The 19,393-nt window shown below is 43.3% G+C and overlaps 1 protein-coding gene across 1 annotated transcript; it reads right to left on the minus strand.

The window, feature by feature from the left end:
- Positions 1-1,319: 1,319 nt before the first annotated feature.
- On the minus strand, positions 1,320-18,632 carry ppp1r14d (protein phosphatase 1 regulatory inhibitor subunit 14D). The gene is made up of 4 exons (XM_055863031.1): positions 18,172-18,632; positions 2,458-2,538; positions 1,950-1,982; positions 1,320-1,750 (listed from the first exon to the last, which is right to left on the minus strand). The coding sequence occupies exons 1-4, from the start codon at positions 18,358-18,360 to the stop codon at positions 1,682-1,684; spliced, it is 372 nt and encodes a 123-aa protein (XP_055719006.1). The 5' UTR covers positions 18,361-18,632; the 3' UTR covers positions 1,320-1,681.
- Between the last annotated feature and the right edge of the window lie 761 nt (positions 18,633-19,393).

Below are 19,393 nucleotides of genomic sequence, written 5' to 3' on the forward strand. Positions count from 1 at the left end.
TGTGTCTTTCAGAGGGTGAATGGGCAAGACAAAAGATTTAAGTGCCTTTGAACGGGTATGGTAGTACGTGCCAGGCGCACCGGTTTGTGGCAAGAACTGAAACGCTGCTGGGTTTTTCACGATCAACAGTTTCCTGTGTGTATCAAGAATGGTCCACCACTGAAAGGACATCCAGCCAACTTGACACAACTGTGGGAAGCATTGGAGTCAACATGGGCCAGCATACATGTGGAAAGCTTGACACCTTATAGAATCCATAACCCAGTGAATTGAGGCTGTTCTGAGGGAGAAATGGGGGGGGGGGGGGGGGGGGAACAATATTAGGAAGGTGTTACTAATGTTTGGTATACTCAGTGGAATTTAACAGGATCTCTTTGGGCATACCCCTCAAGGGATTCTCCAATCTTACACTAGGACAGCCACAGTTTCAGAAAGGTTGGTGAGGAGGATGAAAAATCAGGAGAATTACTTTAATGGAGCCCTTTGCCAAATTACCTTTAGTGTATGACAGAGAGAGAGAGAGAGAGAGGCAGAGTGCAGTTTTATCAGGGTGCATTACTGTCTGGCTCACTCTGGAGAGCCAAAATGAAGCTCACCTCCAGGGATTTGGTCCATTAAGGCCCAGATAAAGGCCCTCTCTGTGTTTGCCTACCTTGCTTATCCCACACAGTGGCCACAGGAAGGAAATGGACAGTCGTAATGGATGCAGATAGAGATAATGGACCACCTCTATGCTATAGTTGTTGCCTGTGCTGCTGACATGCTGTCATTTTCAGTCAAGTTCTATGTTTCAATTAGACACTACCTCTGATCACAAAAAAAGGAATTTAAGACTCACAGTGAGAATGAGAATATGTATGACTTCATATGCGTAGGAGGGAGAGTAATGTAAATTAACAAAAAAAAACATGAATATCTGTGTAATATGTGTAGAAACATCCGTGTGTTAAGGTGCAAACATGCAGAATTGTTAGAGCGATTTTAGAGTGCTTAAAAAGTAACATTACCCCTCAATATTGCTGATTTATCCACTGGTGTTGAGTGGAATTATATTTTGATGGGTGAAAACAGTAATGGAAAGGTTGGCAGTACCATTGTGTAGCAAAACTGCCTTAGGGCTGTGGGGGTTGCCATTCCCGTTGCCCTACTTCTGCTGCCATTGACTATTCAATCTCTTCCTCTCGTCTCTTATAGAGTTTTCAATGTGAAGCGTGTAGCTTTTAGAACAATGCTGTTTTGATATTTATTATACACTGACTAGCTTTATCCTTCTACAAAATGACAAGTCAGCTATATACAATAGGTAGACATCCAAAGCCTTGTCTTGAAAATGTTAAGTTTTATTGACATACAACACTGTTAACAGAACAAAAATATATGTACATAAATAGGCAAACAAAAATATACAGTCTTACACAAAAACTTTCCATGTGGGTAATATACAATACATTTAATTACTGGTGCATTATTTGTATTGAGGAGAATCAAAACGTTAAGACGGTCCAAAAACAAAGTAATATAAAACACTAATCAAAACCCACTGTTCTCTTTACAGACCAACATTGACCCACATGTGCAGAGAGAGGGTCCCATCAACATGTAACTGCACAGACAGACATCCAGAATACAAGGTAATGGCGAGGGAGCTTTACATTGTCTTGATTCTTGATTTGACCTCTCATTATTTCTTTAGGGGTCCTGACATTTTGCGTAGGCCCTTAATCCGATAAAGCAGCCCATTAATAAAGTCCTGAGGGGGAGGAAGAAAAAACTAGATAACGCTACCTCTTTAAGCAGTTGACTGTAAAACTCTTTCTGAGACTGTGTAAGAGCAGTGAACCATTGAATTGCAACTATTTCTTTGTAGAGAACAAATGTACACTTAGCAGACTTTTGTTTCGTTTTCGAGTACATGACCAAGTCTATAATGATTGCTTGTTGTATCTCACCTCTTTAGGCTTGCCACATTCCTGCAGTAACTCCTGTAAATGGTCAGAAACAAACATGGCCTCAGTAACTGATGTGGACATTGCTCTTTCACATCAAATATTGTGCAAGCACACCAACTGGGGTCAAGTGCTTGTAAAGCAATTACCCTACTTTGTTGAATATTCCTGGGTTTATGTGTAAAGTATAAACAAGGGCATGGCTGAAGTGTAAGTATTGGCTCATACTGTGACCCACAAAATGGCCTCTTGACTGGAAAATGTCTGCAGTATGTTTTCCCAGTCTATGTTTTTCTTTTAACGAGATTGTTTTATACTGCTCAAGACAAATGTATGCGGAAACAAGTTACTGAAATAATATCTTATCTCATATTGGATAACTATGACTCTGGATTTGTCAGATTGGATGTCTCTGTGTTCTGGAGTAAATGATGGGCGGGGCTAACTGACAACACTGTGTTGGTGCCTGAGCTGAGCTCCTCCCAGGGCAACCTGTCTGTAGTGTACTAACCTGCAGTCTGGATCTCTGCTCCACGTCTGACAGCTCCAGCAGCTCATCTATGTCAATCTCTAACTCTGGCATCTCCTCCTCCTGGACAGACAGACAGACAGACAGATGGGAGGGAGGGAGGGAGGGAGGGAGGGAGGGAGGGAGGGAGGGGAAAAAAGTGGTCAGAGACAATGGACATCTTTGGAGCCCCATACACACACCCATACCACCACAGACAGACACTGGAACATTGTTTTTTTACCAGCCATGCAGACATAGATGACTGGGGCTCTCTGCTACCCCACAGTGTTTACAAACCAGTTTAACATATTTCATTCTTAACGGTACCAAAGAAAACGAGTCTCCAAGTACCACGTTTAAAAGCCATGCATGATGTACCACTACAACAATCATTTACGTGAAACCTAAAATTACGTCAAATTGTAATTTTTCCACATTTAAAGGTCGTCAATGTATTCTAAGTAGATCTACAAGACTATAGTCAACAAGACTACAACTTAGTTGTGGATGTTATTGCATTGGTATTACATAGTGGTATAAAAATAATAATGATTATATTACTAACAATGATGAGATTGATGATAGAAGCATTCAGGCAAGAACAAGTGACCAGGGGCGAAGGACAGGCAACCGCCAATTTCATGGATGATTTACCCAGCTGGCATTTTGCTCAACCAATAAAGTAAGAATCACTCCGGTTTAAATGTTTATGACATAAGATTGCAAGAGTTTCAGCTTCCTTATACTGGGCTCATTCCTTTACATGGCAAATGTCCTGCGCAGATTAGTCTAGGCCTAATGTGTCTTCAGAAAGTATTCATACCCCTTGACTTATTCCACAGTTTGTTGTGTTAAAGCCTGAATTCAAACTTGATTAAATATATATGTTCTCAACCATCTACAGAAATACCCCATAATGACAAAGTGAAAACATGTTTTTAGACATTTTTGCAAATGTATTGAAAATGAAAAACAGAAATACCTTATTCACACCCCAGAGTCAATACTTTGTAGAAGCACCTTTGGCAGTGATTATAGCTGTGAGTCTTTCTGGGTAATTCTTTAAGAGCTTTCCACACCTGGATTGTGCAACATTTGCCAATTACTATTTTAAAAATAATTCAAGCTCTGTCAAATCGGTTGTTGATCAGGTCTTGTCATAGACTTTCAAGTAGATTTAAGTTGAAACTATAACTTGGCCACTCGGGGACATTCTTGGTTAACAAGTTAAATAAAGGTAAAAAAAATAAAAAACAACTCCAGTGTAGATTTGGCCTTGTGTTTTAGGTTATTGTCCTGCTGAAAGGTGAAGTGTCTGGTGGAAAGCAGACTGAACCAGGGTGTCCTCTAGGATTTTGCCTGTGCTTAGCTCCTTTCTGTTTCTTTTTTATCCTGAAAAACTCCCCAGTCCTTAACTATTACAAGCATACCCATAACATGATACAGCCACCACTATGCTTGAAAATATGGAGAGTGGTACTCAGTAAGGTATTGGATTTGCCCCAAACATAACACATTGTATTCACGACAAAAAGTTAATTGAGCTTGGCCCATTCTTTGCAGCAGTGCTTTGCTGCAAACAGGATTAATGTTTTTGGAATATTTTTTATTCTGTACAGGCTTCCTTCGTTTAGTATTGTGGAGTAACTACAATGTTGTTGATCCATCCTCAGCTTTCTCGTATCACAGCCATTAAACTCTGTAACTGTTTTTAGCATATTACTACTTGCTAGCTTCATTTACTAACACAAAGTTGGAATCTAGCTAGCTGGCAAGTGATTTTGGGCACTGATGAACAGGGTTGGGGATCCCAGCTAGCAATGAGGAATTGGCCCAGAAGCAGCCCTCTTCCGGGGGACCGGAACTGATTGAAATCGGCCTGGAATTGGGTGTCGGACTCGGCCTGGAAAGAAAAATTAATGACTGCCCAGAATCGGCCCACGTACATCGGGTCCTTTCAGTCTACCGGAATTCAGCCGACTTTGCCGGCATCTACCAAAATCCCCCCAGAAGCGGCCCGATGCAAATTTAAATAAATGTATACAAAATTACCCGATTTAGTAATTTTAAATATTACTATTATACATTTTATGCATACAAATTATACACATTCACCCCCCCAAAAAAATGTATGTCAGAGGAAACACTGTACACCTGGTGACCGTGTGTCACGCCTTGACCTCAGAGAGCCTTTTTATTTCTCTATTTGGTTAGTTCAGGGTTTGATTTGGGTGGGCATTCTAGTTTTTCTATTTCTTTATTGGCCGGGTATGGTTCCCAATCAGAGGCAGCTGTCTATCATTGTCTCTGATTGGGGATCATACTTAGGTATCCTTTTTCCACCTTTAGTTTGTGGGATCTTGTTTTTGTACTGTTGCTTTCCAGCCCTACAGAACTGTGCGTTTCGTTTTGTATTTGTTGTTTTTTCGGTGTCATCAATAAAAGAAAGATGTACGCCTACCATGCTGCACCTTGGTCCGATCCTTCCATCAACGAGCGTGACAGAAGATCCCACCACAAACAGACCAAGCAGCGTGGCCAGGAGGAGCAGACATCCGGGACATGGGAGGATATCTTGGACGGTAAGGGATCCTGGACGTGGGAGGAGATCCAGGCCGGAAGGGATCGCCTTCCATGGGAGCAGATGGAGGCAGCGAGGGAGGAACAACGACGACACCGGGGTTCGCGACCACGAAGGAAGCACACAGGGTGGTTGGCGGAGCCAGGTTTCAGACCAGAGCCAACTCCCCGCACTCGCTTTAAGGAGCGTGTGACCGTTCAGGCACCATGTTATGCGATGATACGCACTGTATCTCCAGTGCGCATTCACAGCCCGGTGCGCTCTGTGCCAGCTCCCCGCACTTGCCGTGCGAAAATGAGCATCCAGCCAGGACGGGTTGTGCCGGCTCAGCGCTCCTGGTCTCCAGTATGCCTCCTCGGATCAGGATATCCTGCGCCGGCTCTACGCACTGTGTTTCCAGTGCGCCTTCACAGCCCAGTGCGTCCTGTGCCAGTGCCCTGCACTTGCCGGGCTAAAGTGAGCATCCAGCCAGGACAGGTTGTGCCAGCTCTACGCTCCAGACTTCCAGTGCGCCTCCACGGCCCAATATATCCCGTGCCAGCTCCACGCACCCGGCCTCCAGTGCGTCTCTCCAGCCGGGTTCGCCCTGTGCCTGCTCCACGCACCCGGTCTCCAGTGCGCCTCCGCAGTCCGAAGCCTCCTGTGACAATCCATGGCCCGAAGCCTCCAGTGACGATCCATGGCCCGGAGTCTCCAGCGACGGTCTGCAGTCCTGAGTCTCCAGCGACGGTCTGCAGTCCTGAGTCTCCAGCGACGGTCTGCAGTCCTGAGTCTCCAGCGACGGTCTGCAGTCCAGAGTCTCCAGCGACGGTCTGCAGTCCAGAGTCTCCAGCGACGGTCGGCGGTCCAGAGTCTCCAGAGACGGTCGGCGGTCCAGAGTCTCCAGCGACGGTCGGCGGTCCAGAGTCTCCAGCGATGGTCGGCGGTCCAGAGTCTCCAGTGACGGTCGGCGGTCCGGAGTCTACAGCGACGGTCGGCAGTCCGGAGTCTCCACCGACGGTCGGCGGTCCGGAGCCTCTAGCGACAGTTCCCAGTCCGGAGCCTTCTGCAACGATCTATGGTCCGGAGTCTCCGGGGATGATCTACGGTCCGGAGTCCCCGGCGACGATCGACGGTCCGGAGCCCCCGGCGACTGTCTACGGTCCGGAGCCTCTGGCGACGATCCACGGTCCGGTTCCTCGGGCGACGATCCACGGTCCGGTTCCTCCGGCGACGATCCACGGTCCAGTTCCACGGAAGCGGAGGGATCAGCGAGCGGAGCGGGGTCTACGTCCCGAACCGGAGCCGCCACCGAGGCTAGATGCCCACCCGGACCCTCCCCCATAGAGTCAGGTTTTGCGGCCGGAGTCCGCACCTTTGGGGGGGGTACTGTCACGCCTTGACCTTAGAGCGCCTTTTTATTTCTCTATTTGGTTAGGTCAGGGTGTGATTTGGGTGGGCATTCTAGTTTTTCTATTTCTTTGTTGGCCGGGTATGGTTCCCAATCAGAGGCAGCTGTCTATTGTTGTCTCTGATTGGGGATCATACTTAAGCAGCCTTTTTTCCACCTTTAGTTTGGGGATCTTGTTTTTGTACTTTTACTTTCCAGCCCTACAGAACTGAGCGTTTCGTTTTGTATTTGTTGTTTTATCGGTGTCATCAATAAAAGAAAGATGTACACCTACCACGCTGCACCTTGGTCCGATCCTTCCATCAACGAGCGTGACACAGTGTCAATGTGCATGCGTCTGGCCTGCCACAGGAGTCGCTACCCAGCTAGCACAGTGGATCTGGGCCGATTCCGGCTGAGAGTCAGGGCGCTCGGCTGAGAGTCAGACTCGGCCGACGTCTTGTGGCCCGAGTCTGGGCCACCTTCAGCAGTATTACTTATGGCTAGGATGCGGGGATTGAGCTCGGGCCGATTCTGGTGTGAGTTATCTGGCCCAAATATATATATTACTGTACATGGGGCTCGGGCCGAGTCCAGTGAGAGTTATCTGGCCCGAATATATTACTTGGGGCTCGGGCCGATTGGGGCTACTCTTTGCCAGATTATTACACGGGCTGCTTTATATAATTAACATTTCATTATTTATTTATTTTTTCCATATTTTCCTCATTGTTTCTGTGATTCACATTTAAATTATTTAAGAGTCCTGTGTACTATTTTAGAATTTTCATACTTTGTGCAAGTTAATTGATAAGCATTAAAAACTTTGGGGATGGAACTTTCCGAGTGGCGCAGCGGTCTAAGACACTGCATCACAGTGCAAACTGTCATCAAGGCAAAGGGTGTGTCACACCCTGACGTTAGAGAGACTTTTTTATGTCTCTTTTTGGTTTGGTCAGGGTTTGATTTGGGTGGGCATTCTATGTCCTTTATTTCTATGATTTGTGTTTCTTTGTTTTGGCCGGGTATGGTTCTCAATCAGGGACAGCTGTCTATCATTGTCTCTGATTGGGAATCATATTTAGGCAGACCTTTTTCCCCACCTGTGATTGTGGGTAGTTATCTTTGTTCGTGGCATTATAGCCCTCGGAAGCTTCACGGTCGTTTATCTTGTTTCTTGTTTTGTTGGCAACATTCTATAATAAAAGGAATTGTACGCTCACCACACTGAACTGCACCTTGGTCCACTTCTTTCGATGGCCATGACAGGGTGGCTACTTTGAAGAATCTAAAATATGAAATATATTTTGATTTGTTTTACACGTTTTTGATTATGACGTGATTCAATATGTGTTATTTCATAGTTTTGATGTCTTCACTATTCTACAATGTAGAAAATAGTAAAAAATAAAGAAAAACCCTGGAATGAGTAGGTGTATTCAAACTTTTGACTGGTACTGTATATATCCATTGATTCTTTTAGAATATAACTTATAAATGCCTCATGAGCTAAGTTCAACTGTCACGCTCCATGAGAACCCTAAATATAAGCTTGTTTTTTTTCAATGTTTGTAAACATTGTAAATGTTAACCAACACGGTATGGCCTCATACCATGTTTAAAACAATACTTTCGATATCATGGATGGGCAGTCCTACTAGGTTACCTAAACCAATCAGTGTTATTAGTTGATAATACTCAGATATCTAAAGGAAACCTTTCCCAGGAACCATGTTGTTCTGAAAAGAGAATAAGTGGAAGTCAGACAAGATTGATTTAAGAGGCTTGTGCTGCCGACCAATCAAAATATACCAAAACAAGTCATACGCAGATTGTTAATCTGAGGTCATCTGCATTGTGCAGAGGCCGTAACGAGTTAAAGAGGCATCTAGAATGTAGTACTGTATACATTGAAATACAAGCCTTATTGACTTACATTTGTAAATTAATAATGACCCAACTGCACTCTGAATTATATTTATAAAGAGTAAAGGACAATATGTTCATTTGATGTGTGTTTCAGTATCTTTTTCCCTACTCTTGAATGAGTGTTTTGTCACATCATTAAGAATTGCAACTATTTTCCTAAAAGGTGTGAAGTCGGGGGCGCTGTTGGAAGCCAAGGATGTAGAACGCGTTTCCCTATCGTTCCTGAGTTAGTGACCAAATGTATATATTTAACTTTGCAAAATTGTATATATTTCTGTTTGGTCAGGCGTCTGAAGAGACCTCTAAACAATTCAGATCAAGTCTGAGAAATGTACATTTGTAATGTCATCTACCCGGCCAAAAACGGAGTATGCAAGAGCAGGCCGCAGCAAGCACGCACCCTCTCCTGATTCACCCCCACCACCGGATGCTACGGCTAATGTCAGCCCCACGGGAACACTGACTGTGGAGCTGCTACAATCCGTGATGGGCAGCCTCAAAATGTACTCTCTCTACCAATCTCAGGTCAGAGATATCAATGGTCAAATACGAGCTGAAAAAATCTATAGAGAGTATACAGAAAAAGCTTGACGCCTACGGAGCTGCCGTATTGGAGCTGGAGCGAGGGGCTACAGACCACAGCACTTGCATTAGCGAGGCTAACGTTGGCTCATTAAAAACTAGGGTGGCATACCTTGACAATAGATGTGAAGATATGGAAAGTAGAATGCGGAGGATCAACATTCATCTTCTGGGAATACCGGAGGGAGTGGAGGGCCCAAGACCAACGGAGTTCATGGCCCAGCTGCTTCAGGAGCTGCTCGGCCTGGAGGAGAAGCCGCTGCAAGACTGGGCCTACCGCACCCTGCGTAGCCGACCCCGGGATGGAGAACCCCAGTAAACATTTGTCATCAGGGTGCACTTCTTTCACGTCTGCAATGACATACTGTGGAGATCGGGAGAAGCATCTCCTCTCCTCTACAAGGGTAAAAGAGTATCGATATTTGTGGACTACACCACGGCTGTGCCTAAGAAGCGGGATAGCTTCGGAGCTGTGAAGCGCCAGCTGCGCGCCTGCCCGGGCGTGAAGTTCGGCCTCATCTACTCTGCAGTTCTGAGTCTGACTTTACCCGACGGCTCCACTCACAGATTCGAGCGACCGATTTCATCAACAAGAATGTGAAAGCGGCTGTTGTACCGCATGGTGTGGAACAAATGGTTGGTTAGCTGGTCTTGTTAGCAGGCTAGTTAGCAGGCCGGCTGGCAGACTGGTTGGCAAGCGAAGCCAACTTTGCTGGGTTCATTGACACTTGAATGTCGTTCTTTTTTTTCTTTTCATTTCCAACCCATGTTGGTGAGTATACAGTTGACTCCCCACTATAATGTGATACAATGCAGATATGTGTAAGGACTGGGTGTCGGAGTGCGAAGTCAGGCGCAGGAAGACAGAGGATACAATGATCACGTTCATTTAATGAACCACTGACAAACAACGGCCACCCCACTTGACACTGGGTGCTCCCAATAAACTGCCCCAGACACGGGGAACGAAAACAGTTCAGAAAATGCACACTAACACAAACACGTAACGATCAGACTAACAAACACCAAGCTTACAATAAAACAATCCTGCACAAAGAAACGGGCGGGCCGGCTGACAGATAAAGCCCAACTAATTACGAACAAACCCAAAACAGGTGTAACCAATGAACACATAAGGAGGGGGAGGAAAAAGATCAGTGGCAGCTAATAGGCCGGTGACGACGACCGCCGAGCGCCACCCGAACGGGAAGGAGAGCCTGCCTCGGTCAGAGTCGTGACAGTATGCATATATATATTCTTTATTTCACTCACATTATTGCTTTTAATTTGTATCATTACTATTCTATTTTGATCTAAGCCTTGATCTTTTTTTAATTTTTTTAATCTATTGCCAATGTCTGGCTGTTTTCATGGTTCAGTTGCAGTTTTACCACTTTTATTGCTCTTGGTCTTTCAAACCGTTGACAACCTGCGACCGCCTTGGCGGCTAAATACTCAACTGCTCAGTAATGAACACTGTCAATTTTGTTTTGGGTCAAATATACTTTTTCATGAGTACAAATAAAACCCAAAACATCTCTGCGTCTACTCTCTGGGAATCTTTGAAAGCTTATATCAGAGGTGAAATTATTTCCTACACCGCACATGAGAACAAACACGCTGTATTGCCCAATTAGATTACATTTATGCCGTTTCACCATCTCCAGATATTTATAAGGAGCATTTAACTTTGCAAGCAGAATTTGACACATTTTCAATAGACCAGGTTACTGAACTGCTTGTCAAGTCTAGGAACACTACGAACAAGGAGATAAAGCCAGTAAAATATTAGCTCACAAGTTACGCCAACTATCATCATCACACCAGATTCCTAAAATTGGTAAATCGTCTGGTATATCATTAGATCCTAGGGGGATCAGTGATGAGTTCAAGAGATTGTACCAGTCTTTATATACTTCTGAAAGTAAAGTGGATATGTTGGAATTGGATGATATCTTCCATTCACTTGCTGTCACTTCTGTCAGACGGGATTTGGTTTAAAAAAATTAGAGCAGCCGATCACTGTTGAAGAATTGTTTAATGCTGTTAAATCCCTTCAATCCGGGAGAAGCTCAGGGCCTGGCGGCTACTCTGCAGAGTTTTATAAAAAAGCTTCTCTCCAAAATAGCCCCTATTCTAATTGAAATGTACAATTAAGCATTTGTAAATGCTGCTCTCCCACAGACTCTCACTCAGGCAACCATTTGTCTTTTCTTTATAAAAACAAATACCCTCTTGACTGTGTATCATACCATCCAATTTGCCTGATGAATGTCGACTACAAAATTCTAGTCAACTTCTGGAAACAGTCCTCCCATCAATTATCTCTCTGGATCAAACAGGATTTATTAAAAATAGACACTCATTCTTCAATCTTCGACGATTATTTAATATTATATATAATCCCTCTGTCACTAATGCCTTTGAAGCCATTAAATCCCTGGATGCAGAGAAAGCCTTTGACCGGGTGGAATGGAAATACCTTTTTTGCACCAAATTCATTACTTGGATAAGACTTCTGTACTCATCTACTCAAGCCTCTGTCAGGACTAATAACTCTCAATCAGATTGCTTCCCTTTGCAACGATTGACACGCCAGGGTTGCCATTTATGTCCCTTACTGTTTGCCCTCGCCATAGAACCCCTTGCAGTAGGTATAGGTATAAGTATAGTCAGATACGGACACGAACACAAACTGTCTTTATATGCAGATGATTTATTATTATACACATCCGACCGTTCTGTTTCTGTTCTTGCTGCCCTTGCCACTTTCACATCCTTCAGTCACTTATCAGGGTATAAACTGAATCTCAGTAAAAGCGAATTGATGCAGCACAATGTGGCCGCCAAAAATGTCCCTTTACATAACTTGCTATTTAAAATTGCTCACAGTAGTTTTATTTATATCGGGCTGCACGTCACAATAAGATTTGAAAACCTTCATCAGGCCAACTTTGCTCCTCTTTTAACCCGTACTAAGGGTGATTTGGAACGCTGGTCTTTACTACACCTCTCCTTAGTCGCAATAAATAATTATATTAAAATGAATACTCTCCCTAAATTCTTATATCTCTATAAGTGCCTACCGATTTTTCTTCCCAAAACGTTTTTCAAAAAGATCGACAGCCTAATTCTTCCTTTTATATGGGACAAAAAGCCCCCTAGGATACGAAAACAGCTTTTGCAGAGGCCCAAACCAGACGGCGGTCTAGCGCTACCGGGTTCCAGATTCTATTATTGATTCTATTATTATCTATTAACCTTAGGATCATTCAGTACAGGTTGCAGAGCAGAGAGATACTCCCACCCCCAATTTGGCTAGAGATGGAGGCCACCTCATTTATACCGGCATCATTGTCTTCCCTCACTCCTCCGTTACAGGCCCTTACTCCTTCACCCAAAACACATGTCAAAACAACATTGAAGATCTGGAATCAATTTAGACACCACTTTGGGTTTCAGACAACCTCTTATTTCGCTCCGGTAGCCTCAAACCCAGCTTTTCCCCCATCTATGGTTGATGGCGCTTTCTCAACATGGTCTAGTCTCGGTATTAAAAGATTTAGAGATCTTTATATTAACAATACATTTAGTACGTTTGAACAATTATCAGCTAAATGTGGTCACCCAAGACATAATTTCTTTAGTTTCTTACAAATCTGGAGTTGGGTCCATAGCAAAGATCCCCAATTACCCACACTTCCTGGTGAAACACAGTTTGACACATTTCTTATCCCACTTCCTACTCTGAAAGACACCTTGTCAATAATCTAAAGTCAACAATATTAAATCCTCATGGGAGGAGGAACTGGGTGAGGAAATATCTGATGAACTATGGGAAGGGGCACTCAAAAGGGTACATACCTCTTCTATTTGTGCTCGGCACGGTCTCATTCAATGCAAACTCATTCATAGGGCTCACTGGACCAAAGCAAGATTATCCAAAATTTACAAGGTTGTGAAGCCGAATTGTGTACGATGTAACCAGTCTCCTGCTAATCATGTACACATGTTTTGGTGTTTCCCATCTCTTGTTGGTTTCTGGAAAGACATCTTTAATACACTTTCAGAATTAAGCGGCACACAGAACGAACCAGACCCTCTTATTGCATTATTTGTGGTTTCCTTACCCACATTACAACTGACCAAAATGTATAAGGATGTAATTGTCTTTGTCACTTTGTTAACAAGACAATTCATTTTACTTAGATGGAAATCCTCTGTACCCCCTTCTCATGCAGTTTGGATTAAATCCGTTTTGAATTGCATAAAGTTGGAAAAACACACACTCAATGGATCTATAGACAAATTCTATGCAATGTGGGCTCCCTTTTTCATATGTTAAATGACTACATTTCCCTGCAGTTCCAGAGTGATGTATATTTATAAATCAGTGATGTAAGAGGCCTAGTATGTGTATACACGGTATCTGGGATGTTAAGGAGGACTGTGCCAGTTGTCCTGTAACAACTGTATCAAAATATATATATTTTTGTCTTAGTTTTTTGTGTTGTTATATTTCTGTTTCACTCTTTGTTTTGCTGTATTGTTGTCTTTGATTTGTTGTTTTATATTACTACCAAATAACTTACAAGTGCAATTATTTGTAAATGCTGGTGTTAAAAATCCAATAAACAAAGTAAAAAATATATATATATATTTTAAAGGTGTGAAGTCAGCAATATGGTTCAGTGCCACTCAGACCCAACCAGCTGGCTACTTGTATACATTAGAGATGTCTCTAAATAACTCTGTAATGATACAGGGGGGTGACAGTAAATGCTTCTACACGGAAGAGTCAGAGTACCCAACCACAGCGAAACCTGCCTTCCCCTGAGTTCATGCGAAATGAATGCCATTAGCCAAAGCACATGGACCAACCATGTCTCCCCCGGCCACACCAGTCGGTGGTGTCTACCAAACAACTAATCCACCTCAGATAGACTGGAGTTTGTCAAGACACCACTGAAATCCGACATGAAAACAATAGCTCCTTAAATCCTCATAGAGGTAGGACATACTTAGGGCCATGAGTTTTTTTCTGACTGCGTGACCTGCCCAGGAAACCTTGCTGGCCCTAGTCATACTGTTTAAATGTTGTTTTATCCATACAGGGCTGTGCTACAATTGAAATAGAAACCCACAAAGACTGTATCTACCAGACAACAGGTCTGTTTCATATGGCAGGCCCCATAACTACAATAACAAAGGAGTACTGTCGAGGTACTGTTACTGCTACTGTCTGTTATCATCTCATCAATCATGCAGGGATCCCATCCCTCCGTCATGAAGGGCCTTCTCTCTCAGGGATTCCCCCAGACTAATTAGCACAGTCTGGAACTCAAACAGTTAAACCTAATAACATTAGTCTTGTACTGATTATATGTTCAAAACATCTGCTGTACGTGATACTTATGATAATAATAAGAATAACTCTATACATTGGCATGAAAATTATAAATAGCAAGACTGACTTCATAGAGATTCCACAACAGTATACCATGACGCATTTCAGGGATCTTTGTGCATATATATATATACTACCGTTCAAAATCTGGAGCATCAGCATTTGTGGGTTCGATTACAGGCTCAAAATGGCCAGAAACAAAGAGCAAGGAACACCTGTTAATTGAAATGCATTCCTCATGAAGCTGGTTGAAAGAATGCCAAGAGTGTGCAAAGCTGTCATCAAGGCAAAGGTTGGCTACTTTGAAGACTCTCAAATACAATATATATATATTTAGGAATAAGGGTAATGCAAACCTTACAAAATGCCAAACGCTATTACAGGGGTTTTATTAAAATCACCCAGGCTTAGCTCACATGCATGGGCTCTCTACTGGCCAGATCTGGTGGAGACTCTGGGTGTCTGCCACCAGAATGGCAGTGGAGGCTGGAATAATGCACGGCTCACAATAATGGCTGGAACGGAACAAATAGAATGGCATCAAACACGGAAACCACGTGTTTGATCTATTTGATACCATTCCACCTATTCCACTCCAGCCATTACCATGAGCCAGTCCTCCCCAATTAAGGTGCCACCAACCTCCTGTGCAGACTGGCTGTAATAAATGTCTCTCCCTCCCATATCAGTGTTTTAAAATGTATTTTATTTAACCAGGCAGGCCAGTTGAGAACAAGTTCTCATTTACAACTGCGACCTGGCCAAGATAAAGCAAAGCAGTGCGACTAAAACAACAACACAGAGTTACACATGGGATAAACAAACGTACAGTCAATAACACAATAGAAAAATCTGTATACAGTGTGTGCAAATGAAGTAAGGAGGTAAGGCAATAAATAGGCCAATAGTGGCGAAGTAATTACAATTTATCAATTTACACTGGAGTGATAGATGTGCAGATGAGGATGTGCAAGCAGAAATACTGGTGTGCAAAAGAGCAGAAAAACCAAAACAAATATGGGGATGAGGTAGGTAGTTGGTTGGATGGGCTATTTACAGATGGGCTGTGTAGAGCTGCAGCGATCGGTAAGCTGCTCTGACAGCTGACGCTTAAAGTTAGTGAGGGAGATATAAATCTCCAACTTCAGTGACTTTTGCAATTTGTTCCAGTCATTGGCAGCAGAGAACTGTAAGGAAAGGCGGCCAAATGAGGTGTTGACCTTTGGGGGTGACCAGTGAAACATACCTGCTGGAGCGCCTGCTAATGGTGGGTGTTGCTATGGTGACCAGTGAGCTGAGATAAGGCAGAGCTATACCTAGCAAAGACTTATAGATAACCTGAAGCAAGTGATGGGTAGCACACAGGTCGCAGTGGTGGGTAGTATATTGAATGATGTGTTGAATGGGATCTTGTTGAACCTGATGCCCTGGCCCACAGGCCACAGTCGCTGCCCTCTAACTATACATTTTCGATGCATTTATTTGGAAACGTGTTGCTACTGAGGATATGCTGCTGTCTGTGTTCATTTAGACCTCATCATAAACTCACCAGGTCACTACATTACCGTGACTCTCCTCCTCTTATCTCAATTTTATAGCTAGGACCCTGAGTTTTTCCAGACCACATGACCTGACCAGGAAAAACTGTGCCCGAGCTAGACTATAGGTTTTTCCAGGTCAAGTAGTATGGTCAGGAAAAACTCTTAGCCCTACATATAGCTATTCTCAGGAACTAAAACTTTCACAAGGACACCATTCACATGTGATGCTCTCTCATGCCCTGAAGTGTCAGTAAGCCATATGCAGAAATATTTTTTGTTAGTGGAGGAGAATGTTTTGGTTGGAGGCACTCAGACCATCTGTGGTCACTCACAGCCCCAGCCCAAGTTTCTCTTCCAGTTTCTCCTCAATCAGGACAGTAAAATGAGAAACATCACCCTCCTCCACCCCCACCTACCCCAATCCAGCTTCAAACAGAGGCTGTTACAGTGGTGCAAAGTACTTAAGTAAAAATATTTTAAAGTACAACTTAAGTCGTTTTTTTAGGGTGTCTGTACTTTACTATTTATATTGACAACTTTTACTTTTACTCCATTACATTCCTAAAGAAAATATGTACTTTTTACTCCCATACATTTTCCATGACACCCAAAAATACTTTGAATGCTCAGGCAGGACAGAAATATGGTCAAATTCACACACCTATCAATATAACACGTTGTCATCCCTACTGCCTCTGATATGGCGGACTCACTAAACACAAATACTGCATTTCTAAATTATGTCTCGGTGTTGGAGTGTGCCACTGTCTGTTCCTAAAAATATATACATTTGTCCTGTCTGGCTGGCTTAAAGGTCCAATGCAGCCATTTTTTATCTCAATATCAAATCCTTTCTGGACAACAGTTAGGTACCTTCCTGTGATTGTTTTAAATTAAAATGCTCCAAAATAAACAAAAATAGCTTCTTAGCAAATAGTAATTTCTCAAGCCAGAATTTAGCTAGGATGGTCTGAGAGTGGTCTGAGTGGGGAGGGGAAAACTGAAAACTACCTGTCATTGGCAGAGAGGTTTGAAACGAATTAACTAATTTACCACCTGGTGAAGTCCCACCAAAATAGGTTGACATTTCAGGTGGTCTTTTCAAACAGCTTTTACACGAAAAGGACATAATCATAATTTTCACAATTTCACAGTATTATTCCAACCTCATATTGTGGAAATATTTCTAAAACACATGAATATCACGTTTTGACTGCACTGGGCCTTTAATATCTGTAATTTAATGTATGACAATTGAGAACTTTTTCTACCACTGTACTTAAGCACATTTAAAACCAGATACTTCCAGACTTTTACTCAAGTTGTATTTTACCTGGTGATTTTCACTTTTACTTGACTAATTTTCTATTAAAGGTATCTTTACTTTTACTCAAGTATGACGATTTAGTACTTTTTCCACCATCAGGTGGACGCCCATGCTCCTGAAGACATCCCTCTGACACCGCTGTGCCATTCCTCTTCATGTGGGAGCCAGACTTCTGTTGCCATGGCATTCCCAGCAAATTGTTGCAGCCTCCGAATAGCAGTGCAGTTATGACACGGGGGTCCTACGATCTCCACACAGGGCTCCCAGTCATAATCTATTAAATCAATTATGCAAATGCACAGTGTCTCCGTTTGTGGTGTGCAGTTCTGGCCTTAAGTAGTTATATAGGCAGCCTCCCTGTCAAGATCTAGGCTGTAAACCTCAAGTTCTTAGATGTGTTCTGATAGCAAACTGGCCAGAGGCAACAGGGATTTGCCTCCCTGTCTGAACCCATGTCACAGGGGGGTTGATGCTCATCTTCTGAGGACAGAGGCTGCTGCCACAATAGTACTGTCTGTGTAGTGTTCATTAATAAGGAAAAGGGTTATTGTATCAGCCAATGACTATTTTTATGTTACATAATGTTTGGTTATCTCTTGAATGCTGTATGTATGTCCATTCAGCGATCAGGAAAGGGTATACAATCATTTAATATGATGTATAATCATCCTAATATGATGGTAATATAATGCGTATCTTATCACTAGTTTGTTACACAACCCCCAAGAAAACTACCAATCAGAGCTCTATATTCTGTGCTTAACACCAAAGCAGTGTGGGAAAATAATTTGCTGAAGCCTGGATCAATGCACACACAGCCACACCTCTGTTCAGACACTCCACTCTCCCTCTCTTTTTTCTTCACATGTTGTGTAACCCTCCTCAGGCACCTGTTCTGCTCCGTACCTCCCCTGCGCTCTACCCATACAGCCCCGGGGACCTAGCTAACTGTGCCTGTAGCAGCCTTGCACGACCTACCTCACAGTCAAAGAGCAGGTGCAGCTGATTGTCGATCCACTCCTCGATATCCAGCCTCCTCTGCAGGTCCTTGCGGTTGTATTTGACGGTCAGCTTGCCCAGTTTGCGATGTGGAGGCTCCTCTGTTTTGTCTGCAGACTGGAACATCACCCTGGACTGGGTGCCTGGCTCCGACGCCATGCCTGCCATGGCCTCGGGAAAACAGCTGAGGAAACACAGAGCCGTCTCTCTCGTTCTATCTCTCCCTCTGTCTCTGGTGCTCTCACTCCCACCCTCTCTCTTCGCTGTCTTGTGTGCTCGCTCTTTTTCTTCTTCTCTTGCTCTAGCTCTCCTACCTATCTATCTTGCCTGCTTGCTCTGTCTATCTCTGTCTGCTCGTCTCTCTCTCTCTAGTTCTCTCCTTCCCTCTCTCTCCCTCCCTCACACCCTACCTTGCAAGCTCGCTGCCTGTGGAGGATGGTAATGAAATACTCCTCTGTGTGTGTGTGTGTCTCAGTAGGTGTGTGTCTGGGTGTGTTTGCTATCCTTCTCTCTCAAGTGGGAGAGCATAGGTCAATTACAGATTGATAAAGACTAAGGGTTGAGGGGGGAACCAAAGCTAGGAGTATGGTAGCTGTTAGCAATAATTCTATTTTCATAATTTTGTATTCCAGAAATTAATTATTGACCCAAATTCTAACAAATGATTTTTGGTTTCAAATTTCCCCATGTGTCCTAATCAGGAAGTGACTGTATTACTCTGTGGTTTATCATCTCTACATCACAGCATGTGTTCAAACTATGGGCCCCTGTTTATCCACACTTTTCACAATACCTGGGTCTCCCAGACAGGTGATCCAGACTTCATCCAGTGTTCATTAGCTCCCCTCCATGTCATTTATAACAGCTATTATCAGATGTACGTTTAATCAGCCTTGAAGCCAAATTGGCATCCTCAGTTACACCTCCATCAATGATGGATGAAAGAAATAGAGAGCCGGTAAATGCTATTAATGATCACTCAGAGGGTAAAACCCAAAACCCAGTGATAAGGCTCTGAACTAACACATTTCATTTGACAAGGTCAAATATCACCAGCAACTAAATTCGTCAAGATCAAAACTACGTAGTTGTCCTTTCTGTGCCAAACGAGTACAATTGAGACTAGAGGGCTAACAAGGGTACACCGTAGAGTTTCCATAGATCCTATTACAATATTAACAATGAGATGCTGCTTTTTGTT

Source organism: Salvelinus fontinalis, chromosome 15 (assembly GCF_029448725.1).
Source record: "Salvelinus fontinalis isolate EN_2023a chromosome 15, ASM2944872v1, whole genome shotgun sequence".
NCBI classification, from domain to species: Eukaryota; Metazoa; Chordata; class Actinopteri; order Salmoniformes; family Salmonidae; genus Salvelinus; species Salvelinus fontinalis.

Excerpts from the sequence above, each read along its gene's own strand:
- ppp1r14d (XM_055863031.1), bottom strand. The coding sequence starts at position 18,360 with ATGGCAGGCATGGCGTCGGAGCCAGGCACCCAGTCCAGGGTGATGTTC. Across the intron at positions 2,539-18,171 it reads ACCTGCTCTTTGACTGTGAG|GAGGAGGAGATGCCAGAGTT; the intron begins GTAGGTCGTGCA and ends CTGTCTGTCCAG. Across the intron at positions 1,983-2,457 it reads AGCAGAGATCCAGACTGCAG|GAGTTACTGCAGGAATGTGG; the intron begins GTTAGTACACTA and ends GACCATTTACAG.